This window comes from Anser cygnoides, chromosome 21 (assembly GCF_040182565.1).
Source record: "Anser cygnoides isolate HZ-2024a breed goose chromosome 21, Taihu_goose_T2T_genome, whole genome shotgun sequence".
NCBI classification, from domain to species: Eukaryota; Metazoa; Chordata; class Aves; order Anseriformes; family Anatidae; genus Anser; species Anser cygnoides.
The window spans coordinates 2,694,522-2,712,324 of NC_089893.1; the positions used below are offsets into that span (position 1 = coordinate 2,694,522).

General features: G+C 51.1%; 1 protein-coding gene and 1 long non-coding RNA gene across 11 annotated transcripts in view; one reads left to right on the forward strand and one right to left on the reverse strand.

Annotated features, from left to right (window-relative positions):
- The window catches only part of CADM1 (cell adhesion molecule 1), a 181,708-nt gene extending 169,994 nt beyond the window's left edge, over positions 1-11,714 (reverse strand). For all 10 annotated transcript variants that reach the window (XM_066981390.1, XM_066981389.1, XM_066981385.1 and 7 more), the window contains exon 1: positions 11,556-11,714. In XM_066981390.1, the coding sequence (XP_066837491.1) occupies positions 11,556-11,670 (115 nt within the window). In that variant the 5' untranslated portion in view covers positions 11,671-11,714. The remainder of the gene's footprint in view (positions 1-11,555) is intronic.
- On the forward strand, positions 9,805-10,774 carry LOC125182724 (uncharacterized). Its single transcript, XR_007163117.2, has 2 exons — positions 9,805-10,174; positions 10,354-10,774. It is a non-coding gene; the product is annotated as an uncharacterized lncRNA (long non-coding RNA).
- Positions 11,715-17,803: the final 6,089 nt, after the last annotated feature.

The window sequence follows — 17,803 nt, forward strand, 5'->3', positions numbered from 1 at the left end:
ATATTGTTTTGGATTGCATCTTTAATGGACACCAGTTTCTTGACCTGCTACAACAGATATTTTATTTAAAGCAAAGAAAAGCTGCATTTCTGAAGGTTTCCCTAGTGAATTCAGTGACAGTTGGAAGTGCAAGGTTCATTCTTCAGGCAATGAAACCCAGCAGCAGCAGTAGCGAACAATCTACACCATTTTTCAACAGTATTCCCACACCCCCTTTAGTCTGCGCTCACCAGACAATGTTCCCATTAATTTCAGCACGAAATCTTTTCATAGATATCAACACAGAAAGCCAGCGCTATAGGTCAGTCCGTTTGGCTCTCCCCGGATGGATAGGCAGATGACCAGGCCTAAAATAGCTCCCTAATGCTTGTTTATTCACCGCAGAATTAATTGACGTTACTCTCTGTTTTATGAAAGGATTTATAAGTGACATGGGGGTTGACGGGCGAACACAGCACCCTTTTTCCAGCTTGCACCACTGCAGGAGGCAGCACCGGCCTGTCAGCCAGCACCCTCCCGGAGTCCCTCAGGGCATGCTGACCAGAACTACCAGTGCCCCCATGCTGGGCTCGGCCAGGGCAAAAGACCTTCCCAGTAAGGCCTTCCTGCTGGCCAGGACGGCCTGCTGCCACCACCGCAGGAAGCCTGTGCCTGCCAGCAGGCCGCATACCAGTCAGGCACCTCCGCTGGTGCCCTGGAGAACCACCACCCTGGGCAGCACCTCAGACGCCTCGCAGAAACCAGCACCAGTGCTGCTTACCAGTAACCCTAACGCCCCTCCAGGAGCTGTTTGTAATAAAGTCCATGAGAAGAAACCAACCTAAAGAAATTGCAAAGAAAATTCTAGGGGCATAGCGACCGGTGCTGTGAAATTCCACAGTGAAAGACTCCACAGCATGGCAAAACCCTGAAGATTACACTCCATTTTAAGCCTGTTCCAGAAAGCAGATTTAACTACTCACTGCTGCTGTAACATATTACTCATAAAAAGTCAAGCTACCTCTTCACCCACTGAGTACATACAAGTAGTGTAAGTTCTTAATTCCTCGGTTATTTGCATGTACCACAAGTTTCTTTAAGCTGTTCGAGATGTCTTACCCTCTAGATGCACAACACCGTTCCACAAACACTGACTCATTGCACATGGCTGTGCATTCCCTGAGGATTAATTCCAGAAGTTAATAAAAATGTTGGACTCGAGCTGCCAATGTACGCCACTCGCATACGTCCACCTATTTTTCTTCCCTATTCCTGCCTTAGTAGTCTTGCACATAAACCCTAAGAAGTCAGATTTTGAAGGGGTGTGGTGTGTGGGTGGGAAGGAGAGGTGTCAGAGAGGAAAAGGCGAATTGCAAATACAATGGGTAGTCCACAAAACATTTTAATCTTGCAAGGAAATACAAAACTAATTCCGTGGTAAATAGTTAAGTTATATTTAGGAGGAGCTCTTACTAAAGACAACCTCTGTGATCTCAACCAGGAGCGAGATCAATAGACTCATCCAACTTCAACATTAAAAATGAAAAGCTACCCAAAATAAAGACAAAATAACAGCTTTATCTAACATATAAACACCCCTTCAGAGCTGCATTCTACATACATCGTGTTGTGCTAACATACTTGAAAACTTAAGATCCAATTTACGAAAAAGAGCCTAGAGGAGGGAGGCATATAACTGTGTATCCAAAATCCTCCCAGAGATTTAAAAAGCTACATCATTGGTTTTGCTATAAACCCCCGTTTACAAGGCTCTATGTACTGCTACATAGCAATAAATGATTTGCCTCCAAGTATTTTCTTTATTTCTCGTCTACAATTTTCTCCATCTTTCCCTGAAGATGTCCGAAGGGAATGGTGTTAATCTCCTATCTATCCCACTTTAATCCTTGCTTTCATTTAAAAAAAAAAGTGCAACTACACTTGACAGGCAAAAGAAGCAGTAACTGGCAGGTTCGGCTTCGGTAGAGTTGATTAACACGTGTACATTCTACTAAAGATTATATGGAATGATTAAGACCTTTAAATCAAACTAAAAATTGTTTAAATGGGCAGAGCTCAAAAACCTGAGCATAAGAGTCATTTTCAGTAGTTCTGCCTACAAGGTTAATGAGAAATATCCATTTCAGAGCCACCCTCAAACCAGAAGCTGAGCAAGGAGGAAGAACAGTGCTTAACTGCGGTATAGCAGAAAACAACAGTCATGCAATCATGACCTTATACATCCACTCTTAATGACACAGCATAAGTCTTCATTTGAGCAGCAGTTAAGCTATTAGAAAATGAAGTTCAAAAGTGAAAAATTCAAACGACAAAGGAAAATTATACTCTGTTTTTACACACCCAGAAGAATCTTTCCACACACCCAGACTTCAACAGTGACTAAGAACGAGAAGCTGGAACAAGTTAAATGGGTTCTGCCTTATTCCCACCATGAGCTGCTGTAAGCATTTACAACGGACAGATTAGGAGCATGCTGTATCAATACGGGTACCGACGCCAAGCCACAGAGCTTTCTGCCAAATCACACTGCTCCCGGCAGGGATCTCTGCTCCTCTCCTCCACCCACACACACCGAGCTCGCGCATCCTCTTCTGTTCTACCGTCCATATCCAGAAGCACAATCACTCCCCTCACATAACAGACAGTATTAGTTTGCAGAAGGGCAAAGGAAATACCAGCTCACTCAGCAGGATGCCCTATTACAACCAAACTACACCCACTGCTCAACTGCAAATCAAAATGTTTCCGCACATCAATTTAATTTGACCCCCTGTTGGTTAATATGTGCTAAGGAACTGGGCGTAGTTTCTACGGACTCTGCACAGCATGGTAAAAAACTAGGGTGGTAAAAAAAAAATTTAATCTGCTTAGAGAACGAGTTGCTGTTAAATGACCCAGATTCTCACTGTCACCATGAAAGCACTTCCTACGATAAGAAAGGGTTTTGCTTTGTTTTGCTTCTGCTGCACCCATCCCGAAAAAGCACGCTTACTCCAAACAGGCTCAACTAACCCAAACCGTCCTCCCTCTTCACACCTGAGTTTGACAAAGCTGACCATCACTGACAAGCATTAACAGTTTTGATGTTTGGTGACCAGCTATCCACCCGACTCCAGAAGCCCAAGCCAGACAGTCGTCACGAAATGGTAACAAAAAACAGCATCATTCAGGATCTCAACATGAAGCAACATAACGAAGTTATCCAGAAGTCTTCCCCCAATTAAGGCAGGAAAAGGGATCTAGGCATGAGCGTTTCTAATGAGCTGCCGACAGCAAGAACAACACAGCATACTTTCTTGTTGAAGGAGCTCACAGGTACACGGCAGTGACTACCCTCAATTCAGGTAGAAGGAGCACCTACTTTTACACGGGCTGGGGAAAGCAGGAAGGGCAGCTCACAAGAGCTTCTCTGCTTCTACTGAAGTATTTTCCTTCTGACTTCATAACCTAAGTACAGGTGAGCTAACGTGGATAAGGATATCAAAGAGGCAAGTAATGGGAGTACAAATGGATAGCCCACGTTTAGAAGCAAAATAACTTAGAATCCAAATTAAAAAAAAAAAAAAAGCTACAGCAGTAAGTCTCTAAATGAGAATATTTTAGGTCTTCATTATAATGAAACCAGTGAGAATTAGATGTTTCCCACCAAATAACCTAACTCCACAAAGCAGTACAGGGTTTTCATGTCTGTCCTGGTTTATGCAACAACAATTTTGTTTAGGTTTACCCAACACAACTTTACCGCATCATTGGATTATTTGTGGCATAACAAAAAGCCTTACTTCAAGCAATGTTTTAAAAGAACTGATGAGTACCTTTTAGAGCAGTATTCCCAAAAGCAAGCCATCTTATCTGCAATGTCCAGCAAGAAGTTGGGAATCACTTTCTGCTTTAGGAAAGTTTAAAAAAATACTTGTCATTCTTCTACAAACCTCGACCAACTAATCCGTACATAATGCTTGAGCAAACACAACTGTGTACCCAAAGGCAATTATAGCTTTACAACTGTACGGTAAGTGACAGTTTTGATGTTACGGAGCACAGCAAACATTAGGAACTGGGATGGACGTCCACATGCCTCCAACAGGCACAGCAGAAGGCACAAGAGACAATTGTGGCTGAAGAAGTCACTTCTATCTTTGCAAGTAAGCCATACACAAGAGCCAGCAGCTTTTCTCCCCTATTTGACCCAGCCATAGAATTTCAACGCCTTTCTATGAGCAAAGAGCAGCTGTTGCCCAAACGTTATCCCATGCCCCACTGTGGCGGCAGGGCAGGGAAGAGAACGGCTTTCAAGAAAGCCATGTACCTTTGCCAAGGTCACAGATGTATCAGTGTCACAGAACACATTTCAGAAGAGCACTACTGCAATAAAACGCACGAAGTGAAAGTGCTGTCTCTGCAATTAGAGTTGGAGACCAGCGTTCCTCTTCTCAGGTACGACATAAAGGCCGCGAGGGCACGACACTCCTTTCTTTTAGCGCGTTAGCTCAGAGCTTATGCATAATGCTCAGAGCACACAAGGGAAGTTTTCTTTCTAGCCTTATTTTAGTAAAGCCCTACTTCACTGTAACCCCAGCTCTAAAGCTGAACATCACCAATATTTAGAAGTGTTCTGAGAGGGAAGCTGCCAGGCAGCCTCATTTAAAAACAGAGAGGCAGCAACAAGCAGTTTCTCATGCTTGATCCGATTACTGTGATCTCTCTTTTGATGCTGCAGACTCGCTCGTATTTCTATTACTGAACGGGGGGAGCAAGGGAGGGAGGGGAATGTCACTTTGCTGCTTGGTACTTCTGTCTCCCTTGTCACACTCCCAAGGAGGGATACATGCTGTGGTAACTGGCACGAAGCGGATGCACGAACTGGAGGCCATGGCAGTCTCGGACCTCTCCTGCTACCTCCTGCTAAGTCCTGCTTCGGTCTCATGCTGGCCATGAGAACATCACATCCACGGCTGGCACTACTGCTTTAAAAGAGGTGTGCTTCCACATCAAATTTTGAGATCTCTCAGGTCCAAGCTCACAAAAGTTGTCATGTTTTGGATTAGCACTCAAGTACATCTTTGTGAACGGAAAAAAACCACTCGAGTCCGCCTCAGAGAAGATCAACTCATGACGCTTTGCAATAGCTTGGGGAATACAAGTAACACTTCCATTCTGGATGCAGACCTTTGAAGAGATTATAAATCAGATTCGGTCGCTTACGAACTGTTAAAAAAAGGACAAAACAAGATCAAAGAGGTTCATTCACAGCCATAACCCAAACCCAGTGTTTTATACACCCAGTGCTTGTCAAGAGCCAGTGTAACTTCAGGAGGCGATGTGCCAGGCTTGTGGATCTCCTCAACTCCAACAGCTCCATTTGCATCTCCACCGCCCCTCAGGTGGTCTGGAGACCACCACCGCCCACCGTGCCTCGCCTCCAGCCGCTCCCCTGCCTGCAGGGGATTAACAGCCCACGCTTCAACTCCTCACCCCGGATAAGCGCCCGCGCTTTGCACGTCAGCAGTGCAGAGCTCGCATAGTTATGTTGCATCGCTACAAAACCAGAGGGAACGTGCAAGCTGCCTTCACCCCGATGAGAGTAACGCGCTGGCACTGCCTCGAGCCCTGTACGTGAAACGCCTGCCTCCTCCCTGCCGCCTCCCAGAGCTGGCTGGGGAGCCGGTACCCAGCGCCTGGTGGTCAGCAGCAGATCGCCATCCTGCAGGAAACCCAAAGGGAATGAACCGCACAGTCCCACACCTTCCCTAAAAGCCAGCGAGGGCTTGCCTGTGCCCTCCGGCAGCTTAATCCGGTACACGGCACCAGACACCGTTAATGTAATTGTCAAATGCATTTTTCAAAGAGTTCCCTCACTTTCAAGATGCTGAACATACAAGAGATAAGAGAAGTTCACTGTCATGTAAGCTAATCAGTACCTGAACCTTCTCAGAGAAAACCATTTGAGCAAAACGCTCAACTACAGTTTCTTGCTATTAAGCTTTCCTTGCTTCGCCAAGGAGTCTGGAAAATGTAGTACCAGCCACGGACTTTTGCTGTCTGACCTAGTGAAGGATTGGGCCAGTAATATAAATTGTTAAGGGCAAACACTTCACAGCTGGTCTTGGCAGGGAAAGTAGGTTTCTAACACAACTATTCCCCAGCACTGCCAAACATACACCTGCATTTTAAAAGAACGCCTGTCATCTCGTACAGCTCAGAGCCCGTCGTCTCCTCAACAATTACATTTCCCTCATATTGCCACTAACAGGAGGGAAGGGGCTGACACTGACTTCATTGATCAGGCGGAACCCACAGAAATATTTACTGCTGCTGCTTTAGAAGTTACAAAAAAAAAGCCAAGCCCTGGCCATGAACATCATTTCCATCTACCCTTCAGAGAAAGCCCTGTGAACCGGGAAAGCCGTTTATGCAATCCCGATCGCAGCGTTGCGATCCCCAGGGGCTGAAGCTACCCACATATGCCCTGGAAAGGTAAAAATATAAACCAGGAAAGACAACACAGCACCTCCAGATGTGAACAACAGCCAACAGACACCAAGATGCGCAAGCATTTCCAGTGACAAAAAAAAAAATAAACTGAAAATTCTCTTTAGTTTTGATGTTAAGACATCCCTTGAAAGTTTTATATTTCTGAGCAGAGATGTGCTTAAATACCATTTTGGTCCTCTATACTAGTATCTTAACGGGGTCTCAATTGTTATAGTAGCACCACCTTGAGATATCCATTAGGGTTTGATGTTATTACTCAAAATTTTAAACTACAAAAGAACATAATCAACTCAAACTGAACTGTTGAGTAGGAACATCATACTGGCCCAAACGGGGACATCACTGATTTCAACTAACTACACATGCAGGCCAGAAGGAGTTCCTAGCACTGCCCAATTAAGTGTTTTAAATAAAGCAGAAAAGCCACTCAGCACGTTCAGCAGGTAAACACCAACTATGAAAACGCTGCTGCTCAGGTACTGTTATCACTCATGATAATACACGCTGAACAGATGAATGAGATTAACCCCAAAGTCAGATTTCCAAAGCCCCATCCAGCACACTTAGCACAGCTCCCTAACAGCTAACTCATTTGCCATACAAAGACTTAAGGCGCAGCCCAGTGTGCAGCATAACAGGAAAACCAACAAGATCACCAGGTAACAAATACACGAGGAAAGATGGAAAAAAGCTTATTCTGGGGGGCAAAAAAGCCAAGAGAAACCAGGCAGATACTGTTCACGTGCAGGCAAGCATCAGAAGAGGAGCCAGCTGCCACACGCGTCGCTTGCAGTCGGGCTCTTTGCGCTTGCAAACCAAGGAACCGAGCACCCAAATGCAGGGGCAGGGCTCAACCACGACCAGCCACCAGCTGAGAGCAACGGCACCAGACACCGCGCACCAACGTGTGTCCCAGCCGCCAAGCTCTGTTGTGAAATACTCCCGTTTCAATTACTACATGTTTGATTGAAGCCTCTCGGTAGTTTTTTTTTCAAAAACGCCTACCACACATGCAAAAATAGCCTCTTCCACCAGCATTCTCCCCTGGTGCCTGGTCATGAAGCCAAACACACCAAAGCTTCCAAGCCAGCACTGGACGACCTTCAAAGAGCTCTGTGGTGGAGCTCCCGTTAACCACAACAGCAGCTGCTAGCTGCAGCATGCAATTAAATCGCCAGGGAAGTAACTGATTTATGAAACTTAAACAAGTACATACCACTCGTAATTACAACATTCCAGCTAGGGTCTCTCCTTCATTGCAGGTTTCCAAACAAAGTCTCTTTATTTAGTGCCAGTGGGTTTGCACCACTAGAGAACAGCACATAATATTCTTCAGAGGAACAAATACAACTTTTTTCATGTAGCATCCCATTTCTCAGAAGAGATACAGATTACACGTGCGGCTTTGCTTGTACTCTCAAACCGCTGCATAAGTATTTACTTACTGGCTGAATTCCAGCTGCAGTGAATGCTGCAGACTTACAGCTTGCATTACATTTAAAGCTTCTGAAGTCTGTTAAAATCGTATCTCCCTGAACCACAGAAAGCAACTTCATTTTTTTTGGATATGCAGAGCCCCTGCATTCAAGATAGGAGTACTGCTACACTGTCAAAAAAAAGGCACCAGTTGTTAAAATCCCTTTTAAAATTATGACAATAATCTCTAGAAAAGCTGGCGCTAAACAGAAACGCCAGAAAAATCTGCCTACATGTAATATCAGAAAGCTATTTTGTAAAGTAGGTTTTTGAGCAAACATGTTATTAGGAGCATTTAAACAGTCATTTCAAAGAGAGAGCAGACCCAGCCTAAAACAAACGCTTTATTCCGGGTGGCCCCAGACAGACGGAGGGCGAGGAAGCCGACCCATCCCTTTATAGCCAGGCGACGGGGCAGAGCCCAGGTCCGCACGCCTCTGCCCCCCCAAACACGCGTTCAGCTCTGGCACAGACCTGAGGAAGCAACGCCAAGCCATCTTCAGTTACTGAGTCAGGGCTGTTTGATTACAAAGCCTTCTTTATTTACACACCCAGAAGAGACAGAGCGAAATACAAGCACAGAAAACAGCAAAGCAACATCAACAGACCAGACACTGATAAGGACGGGCGCGCACAAGAGGAGCGCGTCTCCTCCTCCCCGCCTCAGGTGCAACCCAGCCACCTCTGCAGGGGGAACCGCTAGGAGCCCCCGCTCTTGCCAAGGCGTATCGCGACATCCAGTGCATATCGTGACATCCAGCGCTGCCAGCAATAAACCCAACAGGTGTCCATCGGGCCAAAGGTGCGAGGAACTTCCCCCTCTCGTGTGTAGATCCTGCACAGAGCAGAGCCGACTCCTCGCGAGTCTTCCCATCCTTGGAAATCACAGGAGGCTCTTTGGCAGTGGTTTCTCAGCCAGATTGTCGTGCTTATAAACCTGTGCCCAACTGCCTACATGCAAGACAAATGAGCCCAAGCTGCAATCCAGATGGATTACTTTATTTACCAGCCTCTTCCTTGCAATTTTCCTCAAGTGTTTGCATTTCATGCAGAACACAAGCAGAACGTCAGTGTATTTTCCAATGCAAGAGCCCAGCCAAGTCTCAGCGAAACCGTTGCAGATCAGAAGCTTTGTCTTGCTTGCACACAAAAGCTCCTTAGAAACTGACTCCGTATTTACAAAGGAGCAAAGGTCTTTCCCTGGCCTATTGCGTACGGGGCTTGCTTCATGTCGGCAGATACCGCAGCGTGCAGTTGTGACCACTGCTTGTCCCGAGGCACACCCGCAGCACCCCCGTGGCAGCGCGGCCGTCGCACCCAGCGCCACGACTGGGCTTCGGAGCGATGCTGGCACCGCTTCTCTGAACGCCTCCCGCGGCTTCGGCTGGGAAGTTATTCTTTCTAAACTGCCGCGCAACATGGCTGTGCGCCGCCAGGCAGCTGCCGTACTCCAGTGCTGACTGCATCTCAGCGTTAGCCGAAACCATTCTTCAGCTCTCGTCCTACTTCGCAGGGGTGTTACAAAGTTTAATTAACTGTAAAGCACTGAGATCAGATAAAAAGGTGCTGCAGAAATGCACGGATTCATCTCCAGGTGCCAGCTTAGTTTAAACACAGCCCTAGCGTTGCCTATCGCTAGCCCGACTGCCCGAGCTCCAGCCGGGCAGCGAAGCGATCGCAGCAGACTCCGACGTGTGCTCCGGATCGCAGGCTGCTGCTGCACCGCGATACGGCGCGGGGCTGGCGTTCCTCGCGTGGCAAGCGGTACCAGAGACGCAGCGCGGCCAGCAATCACGGCCAGACACTGACTGCCACACCGCTCGTTTTCTCTTCCAGGAGTACTGAGGCTAACAAACTAATAGCTTTTAAAAGACAGGGGAGAAATGGAAGGAAATAGCAATCAAAAAAAAACAAAAAAAAAAAAAAAAGAGAAAAAGCCAGAAGTCTTCAGTGTTGAGAAGTTTTGTCTAAAATACATTAAAGCAGGACTTTTAGGACGTTATCCTTTATTTGTGACAGAGCACTGGAATCGCTAGACAGTTATCTTCCACCAACAGCATCGCCATCTCGGTTCATACCGTGCGGTGCTTTTCGCTATCGGAAAACATCGAGTGCACACGTCAGGCACAGGCATTTAACTGCAGCACCGAGCCCGCGCTTGTTCCTTCCCAACGGTTCCTGCTCCGACGTCTGGAGCAGGCTGGTACGGCCAGCAGCGGGGCTCCGGCTACCAGCCTCGTGCTGTTGTGACACCGCACAAGCCCTTGGCTAAAAGCGGCCCTTAAAAACGATTTGAAACGCGAGGGAAGATGTTGGGAGGCAGACGGCAAAACAAAGAACGAGCGGAGTTATCCCCCAGCTGGGCTTTTGTTTTTATTTTAGGCTGGTTGAAGTGGAAGCCCTCCGCGGGTCAGACCGTCAGACAACTCACTACGTACCGAGCTGAACCGAGCGCAGATCCCAAAAGCCCACCTCGACACGAGCCACCCGAAGAACTACGAGGACAACGCGTTAATCACAGGAACATCTGGGCGGCTGCCGCCGAGCGCAGACGCGCCGCGCCGGAGCGACACAAGCGTTTCCCCAGCTCCTAATAAAAGGGGCTGCCACCGGCGGCTCCTTTCCACCCCCGACAGACTCCGGGGGCCGCGGAGCAGCCGCAAACACCGCACCGAGAAAAACCGCGGGGACGGGGCCGACCCACGAGACCCCGGGGCCCGCAGCGGTGCCCCCCGTCGGGCTCGGCCCCCGCCGCCGGGAGCGGGCAGAGCGCGGCCGTGAATAAAGCTCTTTGTTCGGCCGCGCTGCCCGCGCCTTCGCCCCCCCCCCCCCCCTCCCCGTATCAGCGGAACGCAACAGATCGCTCAATGGCTCGCTTGTTCCGCCGCCTCGTCCCGGGCACGGCACGCCAGCTCCGCTCGGCGCGGCGGCCGCTAAATGGAGCCTTGTGCGGGCACGGCGGCGGGGCGCGGGCACGGGGCGGCCCCGACGGGCACCGGCACGGCCCTGCTGCAGAGAGCCGGGCCCGGCCGGGCTTCCCCTCGGGCAGCGGGGGCTCGGGGCTCCGGGGCAGCCCCGCTCCGGTACCGCCCGCTCAGCCCGGAGCCGCCGGGACGGTGCGGGCTGCAGCCGCGCGGACGGACGGACGGACGGACGGACGGACGGAGTTGCACGCCGCTGCCAACAGGTCGGCGGCCGCCCGGCGAGCCCCCCCGCGGCCAGCAGCCGCTGCCATGGAAACCGGCACCGAGCCGCCGCCGCGCCCGCCCCGCGCCGCCCAACGCCCCCCGGCGGAGCGGGCAGCCCGGGGGCGCCGCCACCGCCACCGCCACCACCGCCCGCCCCGAGCCCCGGGGGCGGCTCCGCGGGCACCGCCCGCGCCCAGCGGGGGCCCCCGCACGGCGCCGCTCCCCCCTCGCGGGACGGACCGACCGACGGACGGACGGACGGACCGACGGGGCGCCGGGCTCCCGCTGCCCCCCACCCGCCCCGCAGCCCCGCGGCGCCCCCCTGCGGGCGGTGCGGGCCGGGTCCAGCCCCGCGGTGGGAGGGCGGGGGGGGGGGGGGTCCGGTGCGCGCCCTACCTCTGGGGATGACGGCGGCGGCCGAGAGCAGCAGCAGCAGCGGCGGCAGCGGCAGGAGGCGGCCCGGGGGGGCGCGGCGGGGCGCGGGGCCGCGGGGCTGGGCGCGAGCCGCCATCGCCGGCACCTGCTCGGCTCTGCGCCCCGGCCGGCACCTAGCGACCGCGCGCGCCGCTAATGAGATGCGGCCGCGTCACGGCGCGGGGAGGGGCAGCGCCGCGGCCTCGCTCCTCCCCGACGGGGGGGGCAAAAGGAAGGGGGGGGGGGGGGGGGGGCGCGGCCCGGTGCCCCCCGGCGGCGGAAAAACGGGGTTGGTGGGGGGGAGAGGGCAGGGGGCCGCGGGGCCGGGGCGAGGGGCCGGGAAGGGCGAGCAGCGGCGGGGTTTGGGGAACGGGCGGCGCCGCTCGCGACACGCGTGGGGGTGCCGCGACGTGCGTGGGGATATCGCGACACGCGCGGGTGGGGCCGCGACACGCGTGGGAGCCCCGCTCCGCGGCCGCCCGCCCGCCCCCGCTCCCCGCTCTCGCCCCTCGCCGCCCCGCGTCCCGCACCCCACGCGTGTCACAGCCCCCCCGCCGTGTCCTCGTTCCCCCCCCCCCCCCCACCACCGCGTGTCGCCCACCCGCGCCCCCCCGGGGGCTGCCGCGGCCGGGGCCGGCAGCCGGGCCGCTGGAGGCGATGTTGAGCCTCCCAGCGGCCGCGGGAGAGGCGCGGCGCGGCCGGGCGAGCCCCGGCGGGGTCCGGCGGGGACGGACCGAGCCCGGCGGCAGCCCCGCTGCCCGGTACCCGCCGTCCGCCCACCCGGGGGCCGCGGTCCCGCGGCGCAGCCGGGCCTCGGCACCCCGCGGCGGGCGGCCGGGAGCCGGCGGCGGGCTCGGAGTGCGCGGGGAACGGGAGCAGGGCCCCAGGCTCCCCTCCTGAGCCACCGCGGGCCTGCACGGGCACTGCCGGGGGGGGGTGGGCGGAGGGGCCGTCGGACGATGCTGCCGTCGCTAAGTGGGTTATTCCGCGCTAACCTGGGCAGGTGAGTTCTCGGCCCAGCTTTATCAGCACGTCCCTGCCGAGCCCGCAGCTGAAACGGCTCGGGGCAAGCGCAGGGTCCCAGCGCAGGGCTCGGGGGAGCCCCCGCCCGCAGCCTGCCCCCACCCCTGAGCCGTGCCCCGTGCCCTCCCGGGCTGCCACACGTCTTTGCCCTGGAGAGATGGCAAGCGCTCGCCCAGGGCCACGTACACGGAGTTTCAGGCTACCCTGCCCATCGCAACTGTGCAACTAAGCCGGATTTATCCTCCAGTTTAGAAGAAAGAGTTTGTCTTTGTCCACGACGCTAAATTCCCTTCCCTCCAGAAGGACTTTAGTGCTGGTAAACAGCTTGGGCTTGAGAGACTTTGCATAGAGGCTCCATTTGCCTCTGTGTCATCAGGCACCAGATTATCTTGTTTGTCTATTTTTAATTACGTGTTTTAGACCCTTTTGTACAATATTGTGCATTATGACCTACTGCTGCTCAAACATCAAATTGGGAGACAACCCATATTAAGTAAAAAGGTTTATAATAATTTAAGTATTCATAGGGTGCAGAACAATAAGTAGTAGGAAATACAATTTGCATAATAAATATCAATATCACAACAGCTAAAACAAACCATGACAAATTATCTGCTGCTAAATGACCGGGAGATTATAGAATGCAAATTGCAAATCCTGAACTCTAGGAAATGACTTCCGTAACCTGCGACGTCTCGTTCAGCAGACAAAAAGGGACTCGAGATGCACTAAAACTGGCTGTGTTCCTGCTGGAAACATCTTATTGCATTCCATTATGCATCAACTTTAATTTCAAGAGGAAAACGATTTCCTCTGTCCTGGAAGCTTAGCCTCAGATTATTTGTCACAGTGTGTTTAGCAGTTATGATATTGAAGCGTGAGCCCCATTGGCAGTGATTGAAAGCTGTATTAAATCAGCGAGGGCTCAACTTACAGGCAGCGAGAGACAGCAGCTCGCTAATATGGGAGTGGTAGCAGGAGCAAGGGAAGGGGAGAGGAGAGAAAGGTCTGATGAAGGTTGACCTGACCCACAAATATAGCTGATATAATTGTTGGCCTTACATGACAAGGTTGCTCCCGAAGTGACACATCCCACTGACAAGCAGCCACTCATTCTTGAGACTGGCTGTGACCTGTCTCTCATGGGAAGCAGCCAGGAGCCACAGAGCGATGGAAAAACCCGTCTGTTCCTGCTCCAGAAGCGAGGCTGAGCGCAGGCTACGGCCCTCTGGGTTGTGAAGGCCTGTCGGCATCCGTGCGGCACGTGGCACCAGGGAGAACCTGGGGGCCTGTGGTAGCGGGGTGCCAGGGGTGACATCCCCTGCTCTCTGCTGCTTCAGCTGCTTTAGGTTCCCCCATCGTATGGCTGAGCTGCTGTAGCACAGCCCCAGTTACCCCCAGCAAGGTGCTTTGGTTTTCCCTCATTGCATGGCGTGGGGGAGCTGTGCATGTTGGTGTTGTGGGCTGAAATGCTGCAGCACCCCGTAACCAAAGCCCCTCTGAGGAACGGGAGCCTCAGAGGTACGCGTGTGGAGGATCACGTTTCAAGTCTCGTCTCTGCATGTTAGGGGTTACGAGCAGCAGGAATTTCGCACAGGAACCTTTCCTGTGCCACTTGTGGCAGTCCTTCAGATTCATCATTCCTGCCCCTCCCGCCCCCCAGCAATTTAGCACATCTCAAAGACCAGATGGTGTTTTTGCATTTTAAAACTGATAATCAATTGTTTGTTAATTCAGTTTTTAAGTCAAGAGCAGAAATAAACTTAAAAATGAGAATTGCAATCTGTGGCATACTTCTGGAGAAAGAGCCAAACCCCCTGTTTCAAACACACACAGAAGACAACAGGAGCAGAAAGAATGAGAAATGTTAGTTGTGCTTTACCTTCCTGTCGCACGGGCTTTGGACCCAACGTTGGGCAATGTTTTGAGACACCTTGAATGAAACTTGGTAGCGTAAGCAAGCCCTGGCTCTTTGGATGAATAGAAGTTGCTGCCAACACATGAGGCTAGAGACGGAAGCAGCTCCAGTGCAGATCAGTGGTAATGCCTCTGTGACTGCTACTGGGGATGGGGTTGGAGAGTTCAACTTCACCTGGCTTCTGACTGATTTGAAGCAGCTGACGTTAACTACGTCCATTTCATAAGTAAATGCAGCAAACTGATGGTTTCCGTTCTTTATTTTAACAAAGACTGGTGAACCAAGATTACTCACTAGCCAAGATGGCTTTCTGTCTTGTCCTCCAGCATTGCCATTTGCTTACTGTATGAATCTAAGAAGGGGAAAAGAACCTAAAAAAGCCCAAGTTTTCCGCTCTAGAAAATGAAGATAATGCACACCGCATTTAACTTTTGCAGGTACTGTGGGACTTTCCATTCTTACACAGCTCTTTGAGTCTCAGATTAAAGGTGCTATAGAGACTGAGAGACCAAAAAGATTTCTCTACAAATGGCAGTGTTTGTTCACTCCACATACTCTGTCAAGAGAAATAAAACAGTTGTCGATCTTGTGAAAAGCACCGGCTCTGAAATTTTCAAAGAACTGCATGGAATTTTAGCCACACAATTCACATTAAAGCTGGCATGGGGCTAAATCCTGTGTAACTCTTTGAAAATTTAGGAGTTTGTCAAAAGGAATCCAGAAAAGGATTAATCAAGTTATAGCATTTCAGATTTAGAAGCTCATCTGAAGGAACTGTTGCGTGCTTCCCCCAGCTGGCAGGGCTCCCCGCATCTCCATTTACCTGTCCCCAGAAGGAAGCACTGAGTTCAGCCTGCTTAAAGATCAGGTAAAAATGCAAAGCTTAATTTCCACTCTTCCACGTACTGTGACAAAGTTGTCATTTGCTACGCTCTCCCTATAGAAATTGAGTACTTTAGTTACAGTACAAATATCTCCCAATATATTTTATTTATCTGGCTCCCACTGTGATGAACAACAAATTTGTTCAAAATTTTAAAAGGTATAAAACAGATGCCAAAATACAAAGCAGAACTACTGCTGCCATCACTGCGGAGGAGAGGAGAACCTTGCGTCATCCCAGCCCGGCAGCGTGCGGGGCGCCGCACACAAGGACGTGTGCCCAGGGAGCAGCCAGGGTCTCCCCGGCAGGGCAGGGGGGAGCCTCAGTTGCTGGTGGGGACAATTTTAGGGGAAAACACCTGGTTTGGTCCTAATCAGTTACAGCCCGACACTGGAGAGCGGAATGCAGAGAAAGGTCGAGCAGGCTGCCCTGCCACGACGGTGTGCCCCAAGGGGCAGCTGCGCCCCGCACCGCCGGGCAGGTGACCCCCAGCCTCGCGGCACGCTGAAGGCGCACGTGCCATGCTGCCCCTCTGCAGACGGGAAAGCCAAGTTGCAGCAGTGCACTGACCTGCCGGGATGACACAACAGACCACCAGCACAGAGCTTAAGGCAAAACGCGCCCCTCTAACAACGCGGCGTTTCAGGTAAGGGTTGTCGGAGCTCCCCGCTCCCGAGTGCTGAGGAACAGCTGCCACATTTCACTGCAGCATTCACAGCTTCTTGGTGGTAGCTAATACGGCACCAAACACAGCCTGCTGACGGTCTGGAGAGCCTTTCCTTATTGCAGGGAAGGAAACAGCAGCTCCACTTCAGCAAATATCTAAGCAGAGGCTCAACTTGCAGCATGTGCACCCTGCATGTTTGTGGGCAGTCACATACATGTCTAAGTATTTTGCTGGAGTGGCATTTACATGGAAAAGATAGTACATTCCCAAGTGATTCAAAAACCTACTGGTGCCAAACCAGTAAGTGAAAGCAACATTTATACAAGTGTATAAATACGTTGACTTTAATTCCCTTGCGACAAACACTGCAGGCGCACACAAAGACCAGTCACACTTGCTGAGAGCAATAATGTAGTCTTTGTAAAGCACATATGCTCAGCACCCACTGTAAATACGGTATTTTCATTTATAATTTACAAAATTTTCTTTAACACCTACTGGATATTTGCATTTGCTTTGTCTTTTTCCTGCATGTGGGGGGCCTGTTTTTAAATTTTCATTTTCGTTCGAGACCTAGAAGATTAAATTTAATTATTTTTTAAGCCACAAGTGTGACAATAAAACAAAAAAGTCTTTTGATTTTGGAGAAATCCTATTGAGGATCTGAAGGGCTGTCATCAGTGCAGCATCAGTCTTCATTATCTGATTCTTTTTTCAATTGGCAGAGCTTTACAGAGAACACCGCTCTTTCAACAAAATGATAAAGGGGTATTTGAAATAAACAGAGAGAGTCCCCAGCCAGTGAATACCTTAGATTGCTACGGACCGTGACTTAATGCTAACTCCTATGAACTTCTCCTTTTTTATCTTTTAATAAAAAAGCTGTACAGATGGGATTTTTTGCTTGGCTAAAACCTTTGTTAAAAAAGAAAACAAAAAAAAAACCCTGAGGAGCAACAGCCACTAAAAGTACAAAAGTTCTCTCCAAGCAAAAGCTCTTGCATGTATTTATTTGAGACTGTCCAAAAAAGCATTTTCGTGCCACCGATGGCTGATAACCAGATGCACTGCTGTCACCTCCCTAGCTCCTCTGCTATCCTGTGCACGGAGCAAACTAGAGCAACCAAGCCTGGATCTGCAGCATGCCCCCTCTCCCTTTCGGCTGCAGCTTGGCACCCTGAGACACTATCACTGAGGCAAGGGCTCACCGAGCCAAGTTACAAAGGGCAGGCGGTCTAGTTTCATGAATTTAAGATTGCTTCTACACACCGGAAAGAGCCTGGAAAGGTGCACCGTGGCTTTCATTAAAGGAATTTCCCTTCCACTCCAGACAATCTTGTCATTGATGCATACAGGCAGGAAATGAAACGGCAGCCCAGGACCGTGGGAGGCAACTGTTGTCGCGCTCTATTCTCGGTTCGGTGAGGGGAAAAGCAGCCCGGCAAGCCTTGGTCTGTGCTGCTCCCCTGCAAAGTATTTCAAGTTTCCGATGCGAAGCGGGGGAGAGATGCCTGCTTTAAGCTTCACACAAAAGCCGTTTGGAGCAAGCCAATGCCTGATGCCAAGCAAGACACGAGAGAGGCTTTGCACAGTGCGGTGGCAGGCGGAGGGTAGTTGCATTTCTAGCTCGAGATGTGTGTCAGCTATATTTATCAGCTAGGCAGCTGCCACATGAAACCCTGGAGCCCTACTGGGTGTTAAAACTTGGGAGGCAGCTCAGCTCCCCACTTCAACAAAGC